This window comes from Phacochoerus africanus, chromosome 8, assembly GCF_016906955.1.
Source record: "Phacochoerus africanus isolate WHEZ1 chromosome 8, ROS_Pafr_v1, whole genome shotgun sequence".
NCBI classification, from domain to species: Eukaryota; Metazoa; Chordata; class Mammalia; order Artiodactyla; family Suidae; genus Phacochoerus; species Phacochoerus africanus.
Window position 1 is genome coordinate 115,084,840 of NC_062551.1, and position 20,853 is coordinate 115,105,692.

The 20,853-nt window shown below is 39.0% G+C and overlaps 1 protein-coding gene across 2 annotated transcripts in view; it reads right to left on the minus strand.

The window, feature by feature from the left end:
* Nucleotides 1-337: 337 nt before the first annotated feature.
* Nucleotides 338-20,853, minus strand: part of B4GALT6 (beta-1,4-galactosyltransferase 6) — a 66,266-nt gene continuing 45,750 nt past the window's right edge. For both annotated transcript variants that reach the window (XM_047794054.1, XM_047794055.1), the window contains 6 exons: nucleotides 18,165-18,289; nucleotides 9,747-9,863; nucleotides 6,244-6,431; nucleotides 2,322-2,444; nucleotides 1,936-2,037; nucleotides 338-1,432 (listed from right to left, as the gene is read on the minus strand). In XM_047794054.1, the coding sequence (XP_047650010.1) occupies nucleotides 1,285-1,432; nucleotides 1,936-2,037; nucleotides 2,322-2,444; nucleotides 6,244-6,431; nucleotides 9,747-9,863; nucleotides 18,165-18,289 (803 nt within the window). In that variant the 3' untranslated portion in view covers nucleotides 338-1,284. The remainder of the gene's footprint in view (nucleotides 1,433-1,935; nucleotides 2,038-2,321; nucleotides 2,445-6,243; nucleotides 6,432-9,746; nucleotides 9,864-18,164; nucleotides 18,290-20,853) is intronic.

The following is a 20,853-nucleotide window of genomic DNA, read 5'->3' on the forward strand; positions in this document are numbered from 1 at the left end:
TAAATACCTGATCATGTATTTTAATATAATCCTATTAATTTATACTTTTAGCGAGGAAATTTTATTAACACCAGAGATACAATTTATTAAAAGTGAAAAAAGTACATGTAATTTGAATAAAATTGGCTGACATTAAAAAGTATCCCTTCCAAACTTGAAATTCTGAGTCTGATAATTAAAATTTGCTTTTTCACCTACTAAGCATTTATCTTCATAAAAATAGAACATTTAATTTCTTATCTAATAGTATAATTTATTTGTATATTATAAGTACTACTGGGTCTTCCATAACGCATTCTTTTAAAAAAACTGTTTTGACTTTTTTTAAATGAAGATATTTTTGGTTCTTCGGAACAGGAAATAAAAAAAAAGTGCTACTCGTTATGAATTAAAAAAAATACAGTGTACAACCACACGCAACCTCGGGAACATTTTTTGAGGCACAAAATCCCTGACACCTACACCAGAGGTACATGAGAGACATTTAACATACAGGTCCTTTATACCATGTCACATCACAACTTTTAAGATTTTCTGGGTAATACTCATGCAATATGCGTAAACAATATGGTTGTGACTTAGCAAAATCTGATGAGATTGCGAGCAAGGGGAAAAAAATAGGTAATCCTGGTAGGAAGAAAAGCTGTTTAAACCCTTTCTTCTTACCCTTTAAAACCCTAAGGAAGCTGTGACTTCTTCCACACGAAAAGCTGAAGGTCTAAAGCTCAGAACTAGTGTAACAGTGCACTATACTAGATGGCTGTCAATTACTGACAGTTCCTTCATTTCACACAAGGTTAACCTTTGTTTAGTGACATAAACTGATGCTGTTTTATTCCATGCAAATAAAAAAGTGTTTATAAAAATCCCATAAAGGCATAACCCATTACATGCAAAACTGCAACACATCTTATTTTTCAACAATGTGAACACACTAATTTACAGCACATATGTACAAAATATGTTGGAACGGAAATAAAGCATTCTCTTGAATTAAATTATAGATTTCAGTATAAAAATTTTCTCTTTCTAAGGAGCTCTCTTCACCTCCAGACTTAAGCCGGGGCATCCAGTCTCTGCAGGGCTCGCCGAAGGGAATGAGTCTAAGTGCAGGTGGGTGGAAGAAAGCTGACTGTATACAATCACACAAGTAAACACTGAGAATGCAGGCTCTTCTCACCGCCCAGGGCACTGGGACACGTCCACTCACTGACTCCCACTAAGAGTGCCCTCCAAGCTCCAGATCCAGCACTGTGGTCTCTCCTGCCATGAGAGCTGCTACTTTTAATAGTCTTCGATGGGAGCTAACTCTGGCATGAGGTTTACAGATATATTTGTGTACAACCTATCAACCAGTATTTTTGGTGTGTATATTAAATTGTTCAACCCATCGATGTACTGGCGCTCTTTTGAGTATCTTAGCAATTTATACCTAGAGCACGAGAGAAAAAAATAAAAAGTAACAGAAACATGTTTGAAAACTTGATGAGAAATATGCTCAAGGTCAGTCTTACCGTTAAAGCATTTAAAGCTCTTTACAACGTTTACTTCCTAGGCGTGACTAAGAATCTTTCTAGACCATTATTGTAAAAACATTTTCACTAAAAATACCACCTGAAAAAATTATTTTACACTCTTACAACTCAGCTATCCTTAAGAAACAAAAGGCATTATGCTTTACGTTAAGGAAACACTTTTTCTCTAAATGGTTAATGGGGTTCTTTAACATAAATATATATGTATATGTGGGTATGTGTATACGTTTATTTCTTCAGGAATGAAAATGCTTCACTTTTATAAAGAAAAATAACATTGACAGAAAATTCCCTTCAGCAGTTTCTTGTAGGGGGTGCAATGCATTTTTTTTTTTAAAAAAATCTTTCATATATTAAATCATTTTGAAACCCTGATATCTAAAGATGATATTCAACTTACCGTCCTAAGAACTGGACTTCCCCTCGATGGTGATGAGGAATAGACTTGTATTTTCCCAAGTCTCCCTCTGGTCTGGTTACATTATATCCAGCATAGTGAACTCTACAATACAACATATGGAAATGAAAATACATTAAGAGATAACACCGGACACAAAAATAGATTACATGAGTTTGATTTAAAATGCAAAGGAATGCGCCAATGTACGTGCTGTCAATTTCAGGAGGCCCTCAGTGAACAAAGGGAGAAACACAACATAGGATTTAGGAACCTCAAACATTTTTCCATCCCAGAGAACCCTTTCCTGGAATAGAAAAGTATAGTTTACTTAACAGAAGGGAAACGTATAGAAATTCCATTATTAAGCAATTTGCACCTCAACATACCTATTCCAAAGGTCATCGTCTTCTCCTCCCCATCCCCAGAAGGCATTAGGAAAACCATTGATCTTTCTGAACTGTTCCACTGTCAGTCCACTTACACCACCAAAAAACTCTTTATATGGAAGACTAAAAAAGAAAGCAGAATATAGCATTCTACAAAGGAAATCAAAACGGTTTGCCATATGAAATCCAGTCTTCAGTCTTTCATGTGCTTTCCAAAATCTACCCCTATTTCCTTATAAACAATTATGTTGTTGCTTAAATCATTCTGGGAAATGTAAAGGACACCAAGAAACAAAACATCTTTACAATCTAGCGAAACGAGTACATCTAAATGTGTTACACAAAGCACTTGGGGTAAATGAAATTGAATATTTAGTGCCGTTATTTTACAAAACTCAAAACCTAGGGCTCGAAAATTGTGTATTTTCACACCAAAAGTAAATTTTTGATCAAATACATTAAGAGCTGCTAATGCAATGTTAGGTGTTACTCAGCTAATTTCCTAAATTAATCTGAATTGATTAACTACATCATGTATTATATAGAGGACAAATGTAAATTAGTAAAAACAAGTCTAGCATTTAATTTGGAAAATACTAGTTGCCTATTCCTGTAATGTTCTTCACTGTTTGGATTATACAAAATATTCATGAATATTTACAAATATATTTATTTTAATTCACTAATATTTAGAAGAATGAAATTTAAAAAAAATTTTTTTTTTTTTTTGCTTTTTAGGGCTGCACCCACGGCATATGGAAGTTCCCAGGCTAGGGACTGCATCAAAGCTACAGCTGCCAGCCTACATCATAGCTACAGCAACATGGGATCTGAGCCACATCTACGACCTACACCGCAACTCGTGGCAACACCAGATCCTTAACCCACTGAGTGAGGCCAGGGATCAAGCCCACATCCTCATGGATCCTAGTTGGGTTTGTTAACCGCTGAACCATGAAGGGAACCCCAAGAATGAAATTTTTTTAGATGTAATTGACACATAACATTGTATTAGTTTAAGGTGTACAACATAATGATTTGATGTATGTATATATTGCAAAATGATTACCACAAGATGCCTAGTTAATATCCATCACCACCGCAGAGCTATAATATTTTTTCTTGAGAGGAAAGCTTTTAAGATACTGCTCTCAAGTAACTTTCAAGTATACAATATAGTACTTGTTAACTACAGTCACCAGGTGATACATTATATCCCCAGGATTTGTCTTAAAACTGGAAGTTTGTACCTGTTCACCCGCTCCACTCATTTTACCCACCCCACCCCTGGCTCTGAAAACCACCAATCTGTTTTCTGTATCTTTAAGCTCAGGGATTTTTTTTTTTTTTTTTAAGATTCCACATTATAAGTGCAATCATACAGTACTTGTCTTTCTCTTAGAAATGACTGCATTTTTTTAATTTTGGATTTTATTTTCCTTACCTTTCCCTAACTCATCCTCCAAGGAATTTGTCAAACAGAGTTGTTTGTTTAGCTGCAGACTGGTTTTCGGATGTCGAGGGAGCATGCCCAGACTGGCAGCCCTGAATAAATTCCTGTGGTCCTCAAATGTGCTACTGAGGACCATGTGCCCGAGCCCCTGAACAAACCAGGCCAGCGTGGGGGGCGGGGGGCAGCAGGGAAAACAAGACCATGTGCAGCATCTGACCATCACGCTCAAGGAAGTCTGGCCAGGACCAAAGCAGAGCCGTCTCCAAGAAAGGGAGGAAGCCCATTTCCTTTTTGGTTGGAAGGACTGAGCTCATTCCCTGTGGGGAAGACATGCTGTTTGCCAGCTGGGACCTCATGTGGCCACAGAAGATGGGACAGGCAGCTTCCATAGAACTCTAGGGTTGCAGCCCAAAGCAATCCTAGCCCCACCCTGGGCCAAAGGCACCTCCAGGCAGAAACAGCAATAACTGACTCCAAAGTCTACCACGGTGACTCGGGAGGCCTCACCAGGCTCACATGGGGGAGGGGAGTTCTGACACCGAAGGCCAGGGTCCAGCAGGGCCAGTAAGCGCCCATGGCACCATGTGTTTCCCACACGCTAGTGGTTTGGAAGAAAACCTGAGATCAGTAGATAGGTCAGCGTGGATAAGTGTGTGTGTGAGTGTTCACTGACATATATAAACTGGCAAGCACACTCATTCCATTTATTGTTCTGTTTAAGTAGAAACAATCAATTGCGCTATATCCAGAATAGAAAAAGATTAGATAAAACGAAGGTATAATAGACAAAGAATAGAAAATGGAAGCTTGATAAGCAAAAATCTAGGAGCATTTATCTGGCACTGTCCAAAGGGAGAGAGACACTATGCTGGGGCCCTGTGCTTCCTGGGCAGCAGTCATCAGGGTGTGGGCACAACTGTGGGGCAGAGACACCTCATCACACTTTATCCCATTGCTTGAGGTCTACACACTGTCCAGCTCATTCTCTGACTTGCTGCCATTCTCATTTCTTCTTTCCTTCCTTCCTCTCTCTCTTTTTGCTTTTTAGGGCTGCATCTGTGGCATATGGACGTTCCCAGGCTAGGGGTCGAATCAGAGCTGCAGCTGCCAGCCTATACCACAGCCACAGCAATGTGGGATACAAGCTGTGTCTGCGACCTACACAGCTCACATCAACGCTGAATCCTTAACCCACTGAGCAAGGCCAGGGATCGAACCCACATCCTCTTGGATACTAGTCGGGTTTGTTACCGCTGAGCCACAACAAGAACTCCATTCTCTCTAATTTCTATTCCAACTTCCAAGATATTCTACCAACCCTTGGATTAGTCTAGGTATGTATGAACATTTTATTCACTATAAATTAATATTTTCAGGGAAAAAATTAATTTATAAGTCTTAGTTTACATGACATTTATAATATTTTTAAGTAAAAATCCATTACACCGAATTTAATTTGACTCTAGTGGGCTGACCAAAATTGAATTCCTGGAAGTGCTAAGAATCAGATCCTGGGAGTTCCCTGGTGGCCTAGACATTAAGGATCTGGCTGTCACTGCTGTGGCTTGGGTTCCGTCCCTGGCCTGGGAACCTCTGCATGCCTTGGGCGTGGCCACAAAAAAAAAAAAAAAAATCAGATTCTGAACCTGGATGACCTTCCCAAGGTAAATGCCAGACCTTCCCAAGGTAAATGCCAGACATGGATTTCAGACACTGTGATAATGAGGAAAAGGTTTCCTAATGATGAGAACCAGGAAAAAAAAAAAAAAAGAAAAGGAAAAAAAGCACTCTTTTCCTGTTTAGTGCTAATTCACCTGGTCCTGTCACAGATTTTTTGCCTCTCTCACTACAGGTCAGGCAGCAGGCCAAATTGGGATGAAGGTAATACCTCCCCTCCTCTCCTCTCCGTTTCCATCAGCCAAAGAGACCTGTGCTATCTCTCCCAGATTAGACCTGCCTGCTGATTTAATTGTCACAGTTCCAATGACGCTTTCATTTCCAGGTATCTTTGGTCAGAGAACGAAAACTGTTCCTTATTATTAAAGCCAAGTCAAGAATGCACAGCGCCTTCAGAAGAGAGGGCCCTCGCTGCATTGGAACATCTCTGGGGGAGGAGAGCAGAAGGTGGGCCCAGCACCTGGGGTCTCGCAGAGCCCCTTGGATGGGCTCTATTACTCCCTGAACGATGCAACCCGTTCCTAAGACAACCAAGCCCTCTAACTGTTAAAATGCTGAAACCAGAAGTCAGAGGTCCCCAGTTGCTCAACTGCAAAAGCCACCGCACACTGAACCTCTGTGTGAGGAGGCACTGAGATGGATGACAAGCCAACTCTGTATCCAGGTGTGAGGTCAAAGACACGCTCTAGGCTCTTGAGCTCTCTTAGATCCAGGTGCTTGATGCTGGACCATTTCAATGACACAACTTTGCAAGTGCACTGTATGATAGCAGGAAGACTGCACATTACTTACATATACATGTATTTATCCAGCTTTGCTGCAAAATGACGTGGCATTTCTCCACATCCATAATAGTTGCGGTCATTTTCAGGTAGATGATCCACATCGTGGAAGATTACACAGTCCCAGACACTGTCTTTCATGGCCTCTTTGAAGCCCACATTGAAGAGCATTGCACGGTTAAAAGGCTGCGTACCAGTCTTCACAGAGAGAAAACCAGAAATGTATTCAGCCTTTGTCATGACTTTTTTCTCTACTATTTCTAACTTGTTGAATCACGGTCAAACACTAATAACAAATACATCCAAACCAAGTAGGTAAAATAATAAACATAGGTCAGGATTTTCAAATCTCCGCCTTAAACTATTATTATTACATTCTTTTATACTTGGGCAACACACAAGAAAACACTGTTACTCTCTAGTCCATTGGCAGATCATCACATTTCTATGACAATATAATTTCTATTTCTTTTTTTACATCAAATACATCAGGATATAGATAATTTATAACCAGGGGAAAAAAAATAAAGCCACTGAAAATAATATAGGTTGTATTTTTTTTAAGCAAAGCTTTTTATATGCTGTTCGGTCTAAGAGAAGCAGGAAACAGAATGACTCAAGAAGGAGTAATCTTTCTCTTACATAACAAGGCCAGGAAGGGTTAACTTTGTATTACTAATGCCTGTAATAAAGACAAAGGCATTTTTAGAGATGAAAGCAATTGGAACTTATTACATGAAACCCAACTTCCTTTATTACAACCATTTTCCTTTATTACGGCAAAAAAAAAAAAAAGTGCCTGGGCAACAATTTCTATTCTTATTATTCTTGTTTATGATACAGACCAATAGCATTTTAAGGGACAAAAAAAAAAAAAAAATGGGACCTTTTAACACAGAATCCAGCTTCCTATATATTACAACCACTTCCCTTTACTTATGAGGGAATTATATTAAGGTTCATTGGCAATAAGAAGTTCCACTCTATAGTTAAAGAAAATTAAAGAGCAATTACCTATGCCTTAGCAACATCATTTCCAAAACATAAAACAAAAAGGGATTATGACAGAAGCAGATGAGATACACAATGCAGTCATCACCAGAGTGCTGCCTCTAGAATGAGAAATTACTAATTCTTAGTGCTGGATCCCACACTAACTTGAGGTAATAGAAATCGCTTTACTTTTTACAGCTCTTCCTCACCAATGAAATGGAGAGAATAAAAAAGAGAGGCAATTAAATTATATTGCTGGTGCTGGTATATCAACAGCAGTTTGAAGAAATGACTAAGATTTTTTTAAAATTGGTTTTTTCTAATTAAATGTGGACATGGTACTTAAAGGCTTATATGAAAAACGAGAATTTCTATGCCTAACCCACCTTCATCTTCCAGAAGCGATACATCGCAGTACCTCTGGTAGTTTATTCCAGTGCTTATTTCTGTATTTCAAGGTAGTGAGAGCTCTGACATTCTCTTGCTTCATTAACGTTAGACACTGTCTACTGACTTCCTGTCAGGGTCACTAAGGATTTACACCACCACGCTCACTGCTCCTCCATCCACTCTCCCAAGAGGGTTATGTCATAATTTTTTTTTACCTCGATAGTGTTTACATTATTACAACTGTATAAATTTGAGTCTGAGTAATGCTTTTGTTTTCCTTCTCACTGAGATTAATAACTGCCTTGTTTTCTTAGTTTTCTATGTGACTATTCTAACTTGGTACAAAAGCCCCAACAGGTATGCCCTATATTTATTCAATAATGCCCTTAGTCTGCCCAGTGCTTCAGTTCCTCCTCTATGACATCTTTCAAGTGCTGAGGTGTCCACCTGATTGACGCAATTCTTGTCACCATGCTCCCTACTACCTCAGCGTGTGGGTTTGAACCCCCTCTGCTCCACCAGGGGAGGTGCCAGGGCTCATCTGCCTCCTGACTTCCAGAGACGAGTTGAAATTGCCCAGCTACTTCCAGTTCTTTGTCCTTGTGGTTTAAGAGCTCATTAAAAGTTTTTTTTTTTTTTTTTTCCTTTCAATCTCATTTTAGGCGTTTGGAAAGGAGAAGAGGTTCATATATGCACCATCTTCCATATTTAACTGGGAATTCTGAGCTGCTCATCAATCACTTAGCCCTTCTGGGCACCAGTCCAGCAGGAAAATGATTCTTCCATTTCATATGTGGCAAAGACGTTACCAGCTCAAAGCCACACACTATCAAATCTACAGGCCTGAATTAATATTGATCAACGCTGAAATTCAGACTTAAGGGGTTTATAAAATATGGACCTTAGTTGCTTTGCAGATTTCTTCACCACATACACAAAATAATTCAGTGTGCCCAACTCTGAGGAGGAAATGTCTTTGAAAACACAGAGGTTGATAACTCATCCCCAACATATTATGAAGACTAACGTTTCAAAAAAGGAAGAAATTAGCAGTTGGTAAAATGAACCTAGAGTTTACAACTACGGTTATCGTGAAAGCAGCTAAATTTTTTTACTTACTATCAGGTAAAAAAAAAAAAGTTAATGTTCACTGTATAGGTTGTTGCATTAAAAGCACATAGGTACTATGTACATCATTATATGACCAAGGAACAGACCTTAAAAGGGTGATTTCCATTCAGAGAAGTCTATTAAATACCAAGTATTTCCAGGAAGAAAAGAAGAGGCAAAAAAGCTAAGATTGAGGGGGAAAAAAAAAAAGATCTAGAATCAGCCACAAAGTAGCTGGGAAAACACACTAACTACAACAATCTCAGGAATAAAATTTGAGTATTATCTAATATTTCAAAAACAAACACCAACCAATCAAAAAAAAAAAAAACCTGAGAAGCATCTAATATATGCTGGGTCACTTTCTGTCTACTGATAACTAAGGAAAAACATTTTTAGTCAGATTTAGTGATAAGAATGAATAATCAGGATGAAAGGCAGTCATCAATGTCAAAACCAAGAGAACCCAAATTTCGGTGTATTTGAAAGATGATAAAAATGCATCATTTTAGAAATACTATATAGAAACCCATGATCAAATTCAGCAAGGACCCTAGAGTTTGGGAGATGGGGGGAAGACCAAGAAGAAATCCAAGATGACACCTTTAAGTATAAAACTAGGTGACGACAGAAGGAGAAAAACATAGACGTATAGAAATATCTCCAAAGGGTTTAAATAGGACTGAAAGAAATTATACACACACACGCACACACATATAATACATACATGGACTACTGAGGTAAGAAAAATATTTACAGAGAAAATATTAGCTAATAATATTAAGAATAATTAAAGAAAATATTTCACTTCACTTTAATAGGCCAGACATTAATGATAGGAGCAAATCAACTAATAAATGGATTAACAAAATGTGGTATATATGACAAGCTCAATCCAAAATGGAATTGTACCCAAATATAAAACGAAAAAATTAACCTTAAGATAAACATTTTTAATCACACCATATCTAAGAGTTAAGTTCTAGTATATCCAGTTACCATTTATAAAAATATTCTCACCTGTTCAATGACATAAAAGGCAAATTCCAGCCGCTGTTTTTGAAGCATTGGAATCAGATGCAAGAAAAAAATTGGAAGATGTTCATGGCGGTTACGGAAAGGAATGAGAACGGCCACCTTTAAAACAAAACAGTCACACATGTAAACAGCAGCAGGCCCTAGAGGTAAAAGAGAAAAACTGACCCCTGAAGTTTTCTTACTCACGCATTTTCTCACCAGAGACCCAACAGTGAGCCAAACAGACATGGCCCTTGGCTTTGTGCCATTTATGCTCTGGTGGACCTGGGGAGATGTAAATAGGCTCTGAAGGCTGTTCTAGGGATTGTGATCTTTATCCCATGAAAATCATGGACAGATTTTTAAAGACGGGAATAAAATCAGCTTTGATGATGGCAAACACTACCGTGGAGAGCAAAGTGGAGAAAACCAAAAATGGACTCAGGGAGCTGGTTAGAAAATTAATGCCAAGTTAAAACATATGGTAATGGTAGCTTGAATGGAGGTGAGAGTGGACTTTTAAAACATTTCAGAGGTAAATTAACAGGATGTGTTCATGGATTCGAGATAAAGACTGAGGAAGAGGGATGTGTCAAGACTCATTTCTAGGTCTTAAAGTAGATCATAAATAATAAGTTTATGAGTTTTAAACTGAATTTAAAGGAGATTCCACTTGACTAGATCCTATCTAACTTGGCTTAACTGGTCTAGAGATATTGTTGAGAAACCTAATGGGTATCTCATGGACTATAAATGAAGCTTGATAATTACAAATATTTCTCATTTGATCAAAATACACATTACATTTTTGATACCCTTGCATGTTTATTTCAGAGGTAAGATAATATGCAGTGTTTAATTGATAATAAAATTATGTTAAAATGTTAAGATTAACAAAAAGATAATATAAGTAGGTGTAAACATCAGAGAAATTTGACTTTTAAACAAACCAAAGAGATCTGTTTCCTGTGTGATAAAATAACACCATATTTATGGGAATTAAAATGGTTTCTCAGTAGATCAATCTTTCTTCTCACAAAAAAAATTATTGAGACTCTCGAAATCACAACTGAAAAAACACCGTTTATGAAGTGTTCTAATATGGGAATAAAAGAATAATGACCAATTACTCAATCAGTTACTCAATCCAATCAGTTACTCAAACCAATCAGTTACTCAATCCTCTATTTCCAGGATCCAAATTTCATCATACAGGCCAAAGCACACTACAATTCAGAGGATTTTGCCCTCGAAAAAGCTAAAATCTTTTCTAAATATTATTTAGCAATTTCTGAGCTAAGCTGGCCTTATTATCATTGCGAATGCTCTAAAAAAATTTAAAACAGATAAGTTTTCTACAGATTATAAATTATAAAATCAGAAGATCTAAATAGGCATTTCTTCAAAGAAGATAAAGAAATGGCCAAAAGGCACATAAAAAGATACTCGACATCACTAATTATTACAGAAATCAAAACTACAATGAATCACCTCACACTGGTCAGAATGGCCATCATCAAAAGTCTACAAGTAATAAATGCTGAAGGGGGTGTGGAGAAAAGGGAACGTTCCTACACTGTTGCTGGGAACAGCAGTAACATAGTGCAGCCACTATGGAAAACAGTATGGAGATTCCTTAAAAAACTAAAAATAGAGTTATCATATGATTCAGCAATCCCACTCCTGGGCATAGATTTGAAAAAAAAAAATGAAAACGACAATTTGAAAAGACACATACACCCCAATGTTCATAGCAGCATTATTTACTATACACAAGACATGGACACAACTTAAGTGTCCATCAAAACAGATGAATGGATAAAGAAGATGTACACACACAATGGAATTCCAGCCATAAAAAAGAATGAAATGCCATTTACAGCAAGATGGATGGACCCAGGATTATTATACTAAGTAAGTCAGACAAAGACAGATATTACATATTACTTATATGCGGAATCTAAAAGATAGTACATGAATCTATACACAAAACAGACTCACAGACACAGAGCAGAAACTTACGGTTATGCGGGGAGCCGAGGAGATGCAAGGACTCAAAAAAAGGACCTTGCCTGATGGCAGAAAAACCTGAAGGCAAGTTCCTAACCAAGGAAGGGAGCTCACCTGAACGGTACATGCCGAAGGTGGACCTCTGGACAGGATAAAAGCTCACCTGAACGGTACAAGCTGAAGGTGGGCTTCTGGTCAGGATAAAAAGCCTGCCTGAACAGTACAGGTACAAGCCGAGGGCAGGCCTCAGGTTACACAGCTCTCATTTTGATGTTGATGGGGAAGAAATGGGGCTTTCCTGGGAAAACAATTTCCACGTTTGCACTGGAAAACATGGATTGTTTCTTGGGTGACCTAATCTTTGCTGTTGTTTTATTTGTTATTCAGTTTTCCTCAGTCTTTCCTGATTATTTGCTTATTATTCTTATTTCCCATTCTTATTTTCCTGTGGTGATTTGTGATTTAACAAAATTACAACAATAATATAATAAGAATTTCATCCTAAAGGACTTTACCCTATTCAAATCCAACTTAATTAAAACATAGTGTTTTTCTACTAACTAGTTATACAGTAAACTTTAGAGTTGGGATTTTAATGAAGTTCACAGAAGTTAGACATATATTATTCTTGACCAAAAGACACCTAGCTATGAGTTACAGAAGCTTTTAAGTGATATCTAGTTAAGTTGGTTTATATTTTCTTACACTGTCTCCCTGCCATAACGCTTTAAAGATAAGCACCAGTCTAAAAACAAGATTTGTGAATGCCAAATTCTTGTGTCCATGACCTCTTCAACTTATGGAGACTTGCTGGCCATGGGATGATTTGTACTGAGTCTCCTCCTTTCCACATGATGTATTGTACCTAATTGCCCTTAAATTGTACTCACTAAATTTAGTTAAGACACAGATGTTAGAACGTGATGTATAGCCTGCTGTACCATGTAAAAGATAACCAATGTACTTTTAACACTGTGATGTAATCTGTAGTGAAAAACTGTCTATATAATCAACCACTTATGCCAATAAAATTGGAGCAGTCCAGCGCCCTGAAAGAAGGGACAAAGAGGCTGTCTCCATTGCAAAAGCCGACGTCCTTCCCTCTCCTTTGGGAAAGTGTACACTCCTTGGCTGCTGGAGCTGGCCTCTGGCACAGTTACCAAAGGAGAAAGGGAGGATAAATTAGGAGTATGAGATTAACAGATACACACTATATAAAATAGATAAGGACAAGGATTTACTGTAAAGCACAGGGAACTAGATTCAGTATCTTATAATAACCTATAATACAAATGAATCTGAAAAAGAATATATATATATATATATATATATATATATATATATATATATTCGCTCTGCTTATACCTGAGTCACTTTGCTATATACCTGAAACTAACTCGATATTATAAATCAACCATAGTTCAATTTTTTAAAAGATGCTAAAAATGGACTTCACCTGTGGCCTATAGCATTAAAAAGATGCCAAACGCCAACCACGCCACTCACTACAATGTCCCTAAATGACATGGCTTCAGACCTGCCTACTTTAAGGAAGCACTAGCCATCTGCCATGATGAAAACAGAACAGAGCAAAACAAGCTCTCACTCTCCTGCAGTGTTTCGGGTCCCCCCTCTCCTTCCTCCCTCTCACTCCTAGTACCTTCAGAAGCTTCTAAAACAGGAGGTTCCTTCCCACCAACAGAAACTCCCAAAGCAGTTCAGGAACCCCCCAGTCTTACTGTTAGGATAGGAAACCACTATGAAAAGTAAAAGGATCAAAAAGATGTGGTACATATACCCAATGGAATATTACTCAGCTGTTAAGAGGAATGAAATACCAGCATTCTTAGCAACATGGATGGACCTAGAAATTATCATGCTAAGTAAGGTCAGTCAGACAATGAGACACCAACATCAAAAGCTTCCACTGACATGTGGAATCTGAAAAAAGAACATGATGAACTTCTTTGCAGAACAGATAGTTACTCACAAAATTTGAAAAACTTACGGTCTCCAAAGGAGACAGTTTGGGAGGTAGGGGGATGCGCTGGGGTTGTGGGTTGAGAATCCTACAAAATTGGATTGTGATGATCATTGTACAACTATAAATGTAATAAATTCATAAAAAATAAAAGTAAAAGGAGAGAAAGGAGTGGCGACTACAGATCCCTACTGCTTAGACATAACGTAAAGGGGCTATAAAAGCAGATGAGGAGAATTATAGACATTTAAGGAAAGAAGCTATAAAAAGCTATAGAGTCCATATTAAAGACAGCCCAAATTAATTAAATACACTTAGGCAGAGTAATCAATTGAACATGTAAGAACAAATAAAAGCAGTCATAGCCCCTAATACAGTAATTTCTTCAATGAAACACTCAAAATATTGCGTCATTTTTCTTCATCTTATATGGAAGCTGAGAGTATCACAAGAGAAAGAAAGGACCAGGGTCTTAGCAAATTCAAAAAAGCTAAACTTTTTTTTTTGTTTTTTTCTTTTTACAACCACACCTATGGCATATGGAAGTTCTTGGGCAAAGGGCTAAATGAGAGCTGCAGCTGCAGGCCTACACTATATCCACGCTAGATCCAAGCTGCCTCTACGACCTATGCCATCGCTTTCACCAAATCTGGATCCTTAACCCACTGAGCAAGGCCAGGGATCAAACCCGCATTCTTACAGAGACTCTGTTGGGCTCTTAACCTGCTGAGCCACAACAAGAACTCCTACACTGGTATTTTTACAACAAATACATACCCACATTTTAATGAGGCAGTAATCAAAGATTTTGAATATACCTAAAGCAAAGTTTTTATTAAAATAAAGCTATATAGTATCTAAAATTCATTTGACACATTCCTTCTTGTGGTTCTGGAATCAATAATTTCCAATTTATTGTCTAAAAAGAGCTCTAAGTAATTCTGTGATCATTTATTTCAAGGTTTAATAGCCTTTGTTTCAGGATATTCTTTCTCATATGTGCCCTAATTTGCTATTAGAGCCACTCCTCTGCTGCTGCATCTCTACTGGAGATGGAGAATTTCTGGTCATTATCTTTGGCAAAACAACAGTCATCCTCATGAATCTTTCCTCATCGCCTCTTGTCCAAGCAAAATTATCCACATTCAGTTTGCTCCCACTTTAAAACCTTAATCTTACTGAACTTATGCACCTATTTTTCTCCCCTGCTCATGTTCTCCTTTACCACCGAGAAGATATTAGCAAGAAAAATGTTTACCACAAAAATTTTCCCCACCAAGTTTTTGTCCTACTTTCAAACTTCCACCGCCACTCACTACAGTGTCCCTAAATGACATGCCTTCAGACCTGCCTACTTTAAGGAAGCACTAGCTGTCTGCCATGATGAAAACAGAACAGAGCAAAACAAGCTCTCACTCTCCTGCAGTGTTTCGGGTTCCCCTCTCCTCCCCCCCCCGCCTCACTCCTAGTACCTTCACAAGCTTCTCAAACAGGAGGTTCCTTCCCACCAATAGAATCAGAGTATCTGAGGACAATGTTCAAGAATCTTCATTTTTGGAGTTCCTGTCGTGGCTCAGTGGAACTGAATCTGACTACCACCCATGAGGATGTAGGTTTGAGCCCTAGCCTCGCCCAGTGGGTTAAAGATCTGGCATTGCCATGAGCTGTGGTATAGGTTGCAGATGTGGCTCAGATCTGGTGTTGCTGTGGCTCTGGTGTAGGCCAGTGGCTACAGCTCCAATTCAACCCCTGGCCTGGGAACCTCCATATGCCGCAAGTGCGGCCCTAAAAAGACCAAAAAAAAAAAAAAAAGATTCTTCATTTTTATTAAATATCCCAAGTAGCTCTGAAACAGGTGGCTAAGACCCATCTCTGTGGAACCCTGGTCTGGAAACAGAACACTCAGGCCTCTGAGAAGGTAAGCACATCAAGCAGCTGCCTGGTTCTTTAAGCCTTCAGGTTTTAGACCAGGCAACGTCACCAGTAAACACTTCACTTTAAGGACTTGAAAAGCCATTACCATCTTCCTCTTCCAACCTCCCTTTTAGAAATAAGCTTGCCTCTATAAGGCATCCGACCTATGCAGAAACTTCCACTGGAACGGGCAGTATTCAAAATACCTAGAAATTGCTTAAATCACTAGTTTGAGAAGATCTCCATTCCAGTTAATTGCCCAGCAATGAACTTAGTTGGCATATTTTTTTAAAGAAGAAAAAAATCCTCAAATATTAAGAATCAAGTTGGTAGCAAATGTTTCATATAAATCTAGTTATTTCTTCTTTCCTTGTCTCTCAATTCTGTTCCAAGATTAGAATGGTACATTATTAGAAGGAAAACAGGTGGAGGGAGGAGGGGGAGATGACTTGATGAAGTATGGCAAATATAGGTCACTTCTGAATGAGCTCCAAATTTCCTCCCACACCTTGAGCTACATAGCTACGAACCAGAGAAGGGTTTGCACATAACTGAAATAAGAGCAATAGTGCCATACAGTTCCCAGACAAAATAAGCTTTTTTTCTAGTCTTTTTAGGGCCACACCTGAGACATATGGAAGTTCCCAGGCTAGGGGTCAAATAGGAGCTGGAGCTCTGGCTTATGTCACAGCCACAGCAACGCCAGATCTGAGTCGTATCTGCGACCTAGACCACAGCTCACAGCAGCGCCAGATCCTCAACCCACTGAGCGAGGCCAGGGACTGAACCCATGTCCTCATGGATACTAGCCGGGTTCGTTACCATTGAACCACATCAGGAACTCCACAAGCCAAATTTTAGATCTGACTTAGCTTGTTCCTGAAACTCCACTTTCAATACCATTACCTACTGACTCACTAGAGATTACAGTCTACGAATATCTCTCCCAGAAAATGAGAAGAAAACAAACCCTAAAAGTTGAAATCCAACGTCTGATATAGACCACTGGAGAAATGACAAAAATACTTAATTTTTCTGACCCCAAGTTATCCTGCTACTATACCACACAGGGCACAGCTGAGGGGTATACTGTACCCCACAACAGAGATCTGAGGACCAACCTCCAGACACCCACATAGCCTTTGCGATTAACTGAGTATGCTTTTTCTTCCATTAGCACTCAACATGCATACTCATCACCCAGGTGAGAAAAATAATTTATTTTGCCTAGGTTATTTTTTTTAAAGTACTTCTTGTGTAAATTGGACTATATTTGATATATAAGTGTGCGGAGACAATCACAAAATATGAAAAGATTCATTTATTTTCTGAATCTGATTGGGAAAGAGCATAAAACTGTAAAAACAGAACAGGTTACCAAAACGTGTACTGGAATCCCTTCTAGCAGCCTTACAACTTGTTGGAGGGAAAAAACCAAACATTTATTCAGTAATTTGTAACAGGTCATTTATCTGCCTCAAACTCAACACAACTGGGTTTAATGCCTACTTTATACAAGAGGGCAGGCCCTATGTTAGGGATGCAGATGAAAGTAATACATCCCAAAACACACAAGTTCAAGGCCAATTCAGTCGGAGGGCTTTCATCATAAGCTGAATTGCATACAATTCCCCTTCCCAGGAGTGACATCTTTTTTTTAAAGACACACATTTTAGCAAAATACTAATATTCCAAAGAGGAACTGAAAACTGTTCCCAGATTCAGGCAATGACACAAACCTTCAGGACGTGTAACATCTGATTTAATCATATGTCATTTTCACTTGAATTACATTCTTGATATTCTTGTTTAAACATAACAACATTACATGAATATGCACTTATTAACCAATCTCAAAGTATGGAGGGCACCTCTGACTTAAACCACAGTATTCTATTTCTTTTAAGCAGCAGAGGCAGGCCAACTCCCTTATAGCTTTTCAGACAAAACACTAAAAGGAGAGTTCTGACCTATCAAAGGACAAACAGCTTTGCTCTGCCTTATGAAAGAGATGAAAAGAGCCCAAAGTTGTTCTCGTCGTGTCCCACAGTGACTGCACAGCAGCCTTTTTGGAATCCTGGGACTCAGGAACCCCAATGCTAGACCTCACTGGAAGTCACTGGTTCCAGGACCTACAGGGACTCTCTGCCTGCAGGGGGCAGGAACCATCAGGGATAGCAGCAGGAGGCCATGAAATCACAGCCTGTCTTCCAAACAAGTGAGGACAGGAAAAACATCCATTTTCCAAGCCAGTCCCAAAGGAGGTTTTATCACCAGGATCTCCAAGAGACTGAACACTTGAGCACAGGGTTTGGATATGCCCAGGGGGAGTCTGCCTTCCCAGGAAACACGACTAAATCACATTTAAACTGTGAACACTTATTACCTTAAATACAAACATTCTGATGTCTTAAATCTGTCAAGACAAAGGGATCTCACTGTATATTCAGAATCACACACACTTTCCCTCACATGCACAGTAACAGTCATGTCACTTGTGAAACCACGTCCCTTACCTTCCATCTGGGTTTACAGTCTTTAGGCCTCCAGTGACCTCCGGGCTCAATATCTAAATCCTTGGAGAAGAGTTGACGAATTTCATGGAAACTGACCTCACTAACATTGACGTTGAGGAATCCCCCTGGAAGGTCAAAGATGTGAAGAACTGTTTTAATATGAAGTTACAGTAAACAACAATCAGTAGACTGACAGCATAATGTAGCTGCTGGGACAGAACCATTTATTCCTGCTACCAGCATATAATTGTTAATATCACCTTTCAGTATTACTCTGGATGATAAATTATATGATGATCCTACTATTGCTTTGGTCAATCAGCCAAAGAAAATCAAAGTGTTTAAACTTTTTGCTTTTGAGTAATACAGTGAATATTTTAATATTCTTTGGGAAATGTTTGCACATCATTACAATGTAGAGTTATCATTCTAATTTATTCAAGTAGTTAAAACCTATTTTTAATTTCAACATAATTAGCATAGGAGGCATGAAAGCACAGCACGTAGAGTCAGTCAAGCAGTTGGCTTGACAAGAAGCTGAATCCTAGCTCCTGTGTATCAGGGGAATAACTTCTCTGTCCTCAGTTTTCTTATCTGTAAAAAAAAAAAAAAGATGATAATACCTGCCTCCATTAGATGAAGTAGTGCCAGGCACAAAGATCCATATTCAGTAAATTTAACTACTATTACTGTCAGCTACTGATATTTCTTAAAAGAGAGCATCTCCAAACACAATTCAACAAATTTATTTTGAGCACCCACATGTATCCTCTTAATACGAAAAACTGAAAGACTAGAGGCACTCACTGTCCAAATTAACAAATATATGATATTCCTGGAGGTGTTTTTACTAACAGCTTTTCTAACATATACCAGGGAAACAGGAATGACTCTTGGATGGAAAACCATTTCCATTAACTTACTCAAAGCCAACTAAGAACAGAACTGAGTTCTTTCACCTCCTAGTCTCATAAAATACAAACAAACAAATGCTGAGGTTTCCCATTTCAAGTCTTCCAAGCTCAATGGCCATCATTCCATGCAGTCAACCCTCCATATCCACAAGGCTGGCTGAAATCTGCAGATGCACAACCCACATATGGAGGCTGACCATAAGGGACTTTAGCATCCTCAGATTTTGGTACCCTCATGGCATCCTAAACCGATTTCCTTTGGATACTGAGAGATGACTGTAAAACTCAGCTCCTCTTCAAGGGACCCCCATTTCCTTTCCTCCTGCTATTCCATATTCTATAGTTTCACAGCCACCTGTCTTCCCAATCCTTCCTCATCCTAACTAGGTAGGAATGTTGGTGGCTTCCACTAAGCACTGAGGCATGCTAGAGAGAAGTATTTTAAAATGCAAATGCCTATGTTTCATAGAGTAAGCTAGAGAAAACTGCAATCTCCTAATGTCTGCATGCTCTCCTAACAACGTTTGCTGTCTTTTATAACAAAACACTTGCCCTTCAGTGTGATAAGATGTGCAAAGTAGCCAATCTTAGAAAGGTCAGATTTACCTAAAGAGTAACCTATGAACTTGCAGAGAAAGGGTAGATCAAATGTAAGATTCATCAGTCAATGTGAGTACAGACTATCATGACTTTGCTGACAAAAACAGAATCTAGCACTGTAATCAAATAAAATTCACACAAATAAATCTGATGCATTTAATGGTCTGCATGATTACTAAAATGATAGTAATTAGTCTAAATAATAAGCAGTTCATATAAGGAACTGAAGTTGGCATTCTTTATGCACCACTAAACCAATTTTTTGGCCCTTTTTTTCCCAGTTTTATAGCTTCAACAGCTGTAATCATCATTATTGTCAGCAGCTTTCTCCAGTATCATTTGCAGTTTAATTTCCATCTTGAACACACATGTGCTAGCAAATTAAGAGGCAGGCTTTCTATCTTTCTCCTCAATGGACAGGACCTGCCGCATCCAGGACTTAACGACTCCTAATGCCTGAGGCACCCAAAGTTCACCTCCCTCCCCACTGGTCCCCCATTCACATTCCTCAGGGTCCCTCAGCATCTTTCCTATGTGCTTATTGCTCTTGGTGCTGAAATCTTAATATCTTACTGGCTGAAGGCCAAAGACGACCCAGTGGCATGAGACTGTCATGCCAGGGGTAACAGCAACCTCACTCTTGGGGGTGTGTGAAGGGATGGGGGGCAGACTCCAGGACAGGGATCACCACCACTGGAAACAGAAGAGTGTGACCAGAAAGAGAGAGGAAGAAAAACACACATGAATATAATGGAGGTGGGGGTGGGGTGTGATGAAACAACTTTTAAGTGTCCAATTCTGAGCTGCCTCCTATCCATTTCGCAGTGTGATGACCATACTCACACCCAAGTGCTTATCTAAATGTCTTGGATGAGGACATTTAGATAAGGACTTGAGTCTAGGCTTCCCGCCATCAGTTCCTGCTCTGGCTTCTTCTCCCCAGGAACTTTTAAAATAGCCACTCAGAGTTAAGCCCGCAAAAAGTTACTGCATTCCACCCCAACCACTTTATAAGTAACAGGTGCCTGCTGTCCTGCTCTCCATCTCTGGCTGGCTGGTGACCTGACATGGGGGCTGGCCCTTCCCCTGGCTCACTGTGCCCAGGGCCCCCCAGGGTCCGTAAATCTTGAGACTATTTCCTTTATGCGGATGTACTGAAACCGCACCTTCCATCA